Source organism: Mytilus californianus, unplaced genomic scaffold (assembly GCF_021869535.1).
Source record: "Mytilus californianus isolate M0D057914Y unplaced genomic scaffold, xbMytCali1.0.p SCAF_11, whole genome shotgun sequence".
NCBI lineage: Eukaryota > Metazoa > Mollusca > Bivalvia > Mytilida > Mytilidae > Mytilus > Mytilus californianus.
The window spans coordinates 64,193,807-64,200,211 of record NW_026262593.1 but is presented as its reverse complement, the minus strand read 5'-3'; the positions used below and the strand labels follow the sequence as shown (position 1 = coordinate 64,200,211).

Below are 6,405 nucleotides of genomic sequence, written 5' to 3'. Positions count from 1 at the left end.
TTCATTATTTATCTGGGCAGTTTACTAGGCAGGTTTATTTTTAGTTTATGATTAATTTGTTTTGAATTTCATTCTCTAAATTTGAAGATATGTATTTGAAGCGTCGATCAACTTTAGTTTTGCACCTGGTCGAGTCACGGCATTTAATTTTAACCGGGCTCTGACAAATGTATACTGATGAACATTCCCAGCAAACAATCAAACGTAAAATTTAAGCGTTATAAAAAGCGTTGTGATTAGGTTATAGAAACGTTGTAAGAGAGCGTTATTTTAACAAAAATTTGTTGAGTTGTGGTAACGTTTTAACAACGTTTTTACAAACATTAACAGAACGCTTAATAAATGAACGTTTAAAAAACATCCAAACGTTTAATGATTTTTTTTTTGTTCAAAGTAAAAGAATGCACAACTGCTTTTTAACAAACTATTCAGGGTAGTGTAGTCGTCTTGAATATGGAAAGGTGCGTGAATGTTCTGCTCTTTCAAATAAAAACTAATCATCGGAAGTTGCTGCTTCGATCTTGTACTTTATTCTGAACAAGAAAATCTATTACAAAAAAAGAAAAGCTAAAATATCTTCAAGTTCTTATAGCCCAATATGTAACACTTTATCCACAAGTACATGTTTTCTCCAAGAGAAACCAACTAAATTATAATCTCTGGGATCAATGGGCATTTGGCGATTAGCCCGCCGTAAATCCCTCTTACAAAGTTTACAGTTCCTACCTTTTCTTTTAATTATTTCAACCAAACTATCAACATTTGGATAACAAAAATTCAACAGGAGAACCAAAATACAAATTCTTATCGATTCCGTCATTCAATGAATTCCCTTGAGGAAAACTTAATCCAAAATAATACTCCTTTCAGTAGATTTAAAACAAATCTGACAATGGGTGACCTTACGACTGGTTTTAATCGTACCTTTGGAAATACTGACTTCTGATGTTTTAGATACATATTATACAATTATCAACCTGATATCGTGACATAAACAATCGTTTCCTATTTGAAAGCTAGTAGTACAAATGAGACTTCTATAAAACAGTACCATATATTTCATCTTAAATTCGCCACCTTAAAAGGTAACTTATTACACTGGCTCATCCCTAACCACTCAATATTTTGAAAGTGTGCCCCTTACTTTTAATCGGACCCAAAGGCAAAAATAACTATAACTTATAGCAATAATGTATTTTGTTCTTTTGTTAGTCCTATTCAAATACGAATATTTTATTTGTTCTAATACAAAATTACAGGGCTGTTATAAAAATTTCACAATAGGCATTGTAAATAAACATAAATACACAAGTAAATATTGATAAACACTTTTCTCTAATTCTTCGGCAATTTAACCCTTTCTGGACCCATTGTATAAAAAAAATTATCAATGTGTGGTTGCCGATGCATAATCCGGTGACAAAGATAATTGGCTGATTGGGTCATAACCTTTATCAGCTCGATGATGATGATGGATGGCTGCTTAACGTCCAGCGGCAAATTAATATGCATATTCAGGACGAGAACATGTCAATGTTATTTGAATAGTTACCCTGCTTTGTACAAGAACAACACGCCGAGCCCGGATTTTTAACGTACTAGTTTACAAGGTAACGGTCCCGCACAGGAAGACATGTCACCTTACTCGGGCACATTATTCTCTCTCCGAGCCGACCAGGCTTTGCTCTTACTCCTTAATGCCGCGTACTTAGCGGAAAAGCAGCAAATGCCAATTTTAAAAACTTTGGTTTGACCAGGACGGGGTTCGAACCGACGACCTCCCACACTCGAGGCAAACACGATACCACGAGACCACCGAGGCGGTATCAGCTCGAAATGTGCTAACAGGTGCATGTTGGAGAAATTGACAATTGTTTTTGAATGTGGAAGCAGGAACATATATATTGATATTCTGTTCCAAGGTGGAAGGCACTCGAAGAGGATTTTCGTTTATCAAAAATGAAAATTTATCTAAGCATTAGAGAAACTATGCGGTTTGGGTTTTGCTAATTGTTGAACCCCTTACGGTGACCTATATTTTTTTCAATTCTAAGTCATTTTGGTCTCTGGTGGAGAGTTGTCTCATTGGCAATCATACCACATATTCCTATTTTTATATCAAACACTGATTATAAAAATAAGAAGATGTGGTATTATCAACAATGGGAAAACCCCCATCATAACCGCATAGTCATCTATAAAAGGCCCCGAAATCAATTGTAGTGTAAAACGATTCAAATGAGAAAACTAACAGCCTGATTTATGTACAAAATAATTAGCGAAATACAAATATGATTCACAGCAACAATTGCAAACGACAACTACTGAATTACAGGAGTCGGTTTCACAAAAAAACTTAAAATTAAGATTGATCGTAATCATGAACAATTCAGTATACTTACGATCAATCTTAATTAGTCGTAAGTTTTTTTGTGAAACCGACTCCATGCAGACTCCTGACTTGGGACAGTGAGGCACATACAGAATGTGGCGGGGTTACACTAGTTTAAAGGCGCCAACACTCCCCCCTCTAACTTGGGACAGTAGTGTACAGTACAACATAAGAACTGATTAGTCTTTTTGCGCCAGTTGTCATTTTAAAGATATATAACTAAAACCAAGGATTTGTAGATTTAGACAGATACTTAGGCTATACAAATCCTTGCTAAAACCAAATTTAATGTTTATATACGGTATCATTTCCCAAACTCGCGTGTCATCTCCTTCATATAAGATCGTGTATATATTTGTGCATCTGACTCATTTACAGTTGCACAGGATGAGTTGTAAAGACAGGCATTAAAATCCTATTGCAATTTGTGATTTTTTATCCTTGCATCCTTCAGTTATAAAACATCCATGCATGGATTCGATTATACCATTACCATCACACATTTGTCTACATTTATTTATGTAGATTTACGACATAACAAATTTCAGTGGCATAGACAACTGCAGAATTATAACATAACGGAAGTTCGAAGTTTTTCAAATATGTGAGTTAGTTGACCTTGTGTAATATTAAAGTATATAGGATTTTTTTTAGAGACAATTGCCTATGAGTTCATGAATTCATGCACATTATTTTGTATAAATATTCATTAACATATACATTCGTCCTCGTTCAAAGGTAAGTCAAATATAAAAGAGGAACAAAGAAACACATTTAAGACTTTACATGCTTTATAGCTTGCTGTTCGGTGTGAGCCAAGGCTCCGTGTTCAAGGCCGTACGTTTACTTTTACAAATTGTGACTTCGATGGAGATGTCTCATTGGCACTCATACCACATCTTTTTATATCTATTTAATGCTTTTTATGATTTTTTTTCGGGCGTAAAAGCATTGACCGAAGCATATTTTATATATACAACTCTATATAAAATTATAAAAAGAATTAAGAATTAATTCAATTCTTATAATTGACATGTTTATGCTACAAGTTATATCAGGTTTTTCGTTTGTTTTTCTATGCATTGTTTTACATGTTTAACCAGGAACATATATGAGATAAACTGTTCACAGGTTTAACACACAGAGACTCGGCTAGCAGATTAAAATTTTGTTAATCAATGTTTTTCAATTTTTTCTTTCGTATTTCCTGTCTATATTTGTATTACATTAATTTAATTTATTAACGATTTTAACGTTGGTATCAATTTTTCTTTGTTTTCTAGCAATGCCGTGCAGTTTACTATCCTAGGATTTTTCAATATACGGATATGGATATAGTAAACTGCACATTAATTGCTAGAAAACAAAGAAATATTGATGCCAACGTTAAAAACGTTAATAATGTAATGTTAAAACAGGCTGTCACAGTCTATGGGTACTAACTATTTAATAAAGAAAGTCCCTGGTTAATACCAGAGACATATATACACAGAGACATGTGTATATATGTCTCTGTGTATATATGTCTCTGTTAATACAAATAGACAGGAAATACGATTTTTTTTAAATATTGATTAACAAATTTTAATCTGCTAACTGAGTCCTTGTGGTTTAACATTGTCACAGTCAAAGTTGTTGTATTTTATACGGAAATAATATCGATATATAATATTGGAGCTCCTCGCGATTGTTGTCAACCAATAAAAATGACGTATTCTAATGAAACAGATACATGTAATATCTTCATTTTGGCGTTTTCTGTTTTCAATGGTATTAACATTTTTAAGGTATTCATAGTATGGCGGTGTTCAGTTGTGAAAAAAACCACTCAATTTCGTCCGTTCATTTTTCGGTTGGATATATGAAAACGCACCCAGGACACGTGACATTGAAAATTGATCATGTGAACAAAAACTTTCACAATACTAGCAGAAGATTCTGTCTGCAAAAACTCCATTATATTACTTCCTCTTCCTTGTACATGTACCTGAATTTTAAAGGGAACAGAAATTTGTGTATTCTGAGCTGACGTCACCTGCATTATATTTCAATGGTTGACAAACAGGAAGATTTTTTTTAGTGAAACAAATTGAACATTGCAAATAACTCTGAGTGTGAAAATCTGAACACTTAAAAAAAACCAAAACAAACATAATGCCAGTATGTGGAGGATGGACGTTCAGACAGTTGGTGCTCGCCATTGTCATGGTGATAACAGGTTCAATTAACACACTGTCAACAAAGTAAGTCATATTTATTCCAACTTTCTCATTCTCAAGAGGAGGGCCGGGTCTTTTCCCAAAATCCTGAATGTGAGAATATAAATGCCAAATCCTGAATTTCTGTGAAAATAATGTGTCAGTTCCTGCGTCACCATATAATTAAATCCTGAATTCCCATGAAATTTAAAGGCTCAATCCGTATTTCAGGAACAGGTCCTTCTGCTCCTGTGACCCTCAGCCCAGGACTGTAAAATTTTCATGAACCAATTGCATGACATTTTGTAAAAAATGTAAAGATCAACAGAAAAAAAAAACTGATACAAGGAAAATGCCACCAAATAAGCATGAAAATGCATGAGTCACGGCACTGCTCCCTGTTGGAAGACACAATGGATAAACAAACAAATAATTCTCTCTCATTACCAACAGGAAGAAAATCAATAATAATAAATAAAGCATATTTAAAGCCAGCAACATGAAAAACAAATATATAGATGCAGACATAAGCTCTATTTATAAATATAAAGAGATAACTGCATTGTATTTTAAGCTTTGCGGACATCCATCGGTAGTTTTACTGTCGAAAATTGAGTTTACCTGGCTATGGGTAGGGCAGTCAGGTAAATGAATATTTGCAACAGTAAAAAACTACCAATGGACGTCTGCAAAGCTTTAAGCACAACACAGTTATCTCTATTCTAATGCAAAATAAACAAATCATTTAATTTTAGTCATTGTTTCAGTGGTAAATTTCATTAAACAAAAATTCTGTAAACGATGTCATTTTTTTTGACACCTTAACTTGGTGACTCACAGGTATGTTTACGGTGTGAAGAGTAAACAGTCTATGGGTAGAAACAGTCTAGAAGGCCGTTTTCTGGCTTCTTGTCCACCTCAGAATGTTATCAAATTTGAATAAAAGAAGATTTCTAGGTGCAAAATGTGATTTTTTTTGCTTATTATTTGAGAAATTACATGGTGATACATTCTGGAATTCAAAATGTCGGTTTCCCTTAGTTACAGACAGGGAGTTTTACGTGTGTACAATCCTTTGCCTATCTATATTATATTTACAAAACTTAAAGACACAATGAGAAACCTGTTATAAAGAAATTATTGCATATCAGTAAAATTTGTTTTTATGAATTTAATATCATTATGATAATAAGGAGATGTGGTATAATTGCTTATGAGACAACAATAGACCAGATTGTCTATAATTTCATACTCCTCCTGTAACATTGTTTGCATTTATTAAAACAAGCAGTGCAAAAAATTATGAATTTAACTACACTATTTCTCATCTTCTGAGATTTACAGTAAAAACTTAATTAACAATTATGAATCTTTGTTCACAGATGGGCAGACAGAGAAAAGGCACCTGGTACAGCCGACAAACCACATGGATTTGACCATCCTTTCTTTCAGGTAGGTTTACTAATAATGTTACCTCTAACATGTCTAAATGCCTGTTAGGTTAGCTTGTGTGTAACTGTCTCATTTTTCACCACAAATCATAATATTCATATATAAGCAAAACATTGTAGTAGGCATGGATCAGGTGAGAATAAGGAATTAGAGGACCTTATTTTGACACTAAATTGGGCCATAAACTTAAACATGTTAAAAATGTTTTGGATTGCCCAAACCCTACCCAAAGGTAGACCAGTGGGTAGGTAGGTAGGCATTTTTTTTTTTTTTTTCGGCAAAGAGAAGTTAATGTGTCAGATGTTTTTAAGTCTTTATGACTATCTGAATAAAAAAAAAACACTTTTTCACAGGACAATAATA

At 33.5% G+C, this 6,405-nt stretch overlaps 1 protein-coding gene across 1 annotated transcript in view; it reads left to right on the top strand.

The window, feature by feature from the left end:
• The first annotated feature begins 4,290 nt into the window (after positions 1 to 4,290).
• The window catches only part of LOC127720505 (solute carrier family 35 member F6-like), a 42,248-nt gene continuing 40,133 nt past the window's right edge, over positions 4,291 to 6,405 (top strand). The window contains exons 1-2 of the mRNA XM_052227097.1: positions 4,291 to 4,635; positions 5,973 to 6,042. Coding sequence (XP_052083057.1) covers positions 4,547 to 4,635; positions 5,973 to 6,042 — 159 coding nt within the window. The 5' untranslated portion in view covers positions 4,291 to 4,546. The remainder of the gene's footprint in view (positions 4,636 to 5,972; positions 6,043 to 6,405) is intronic.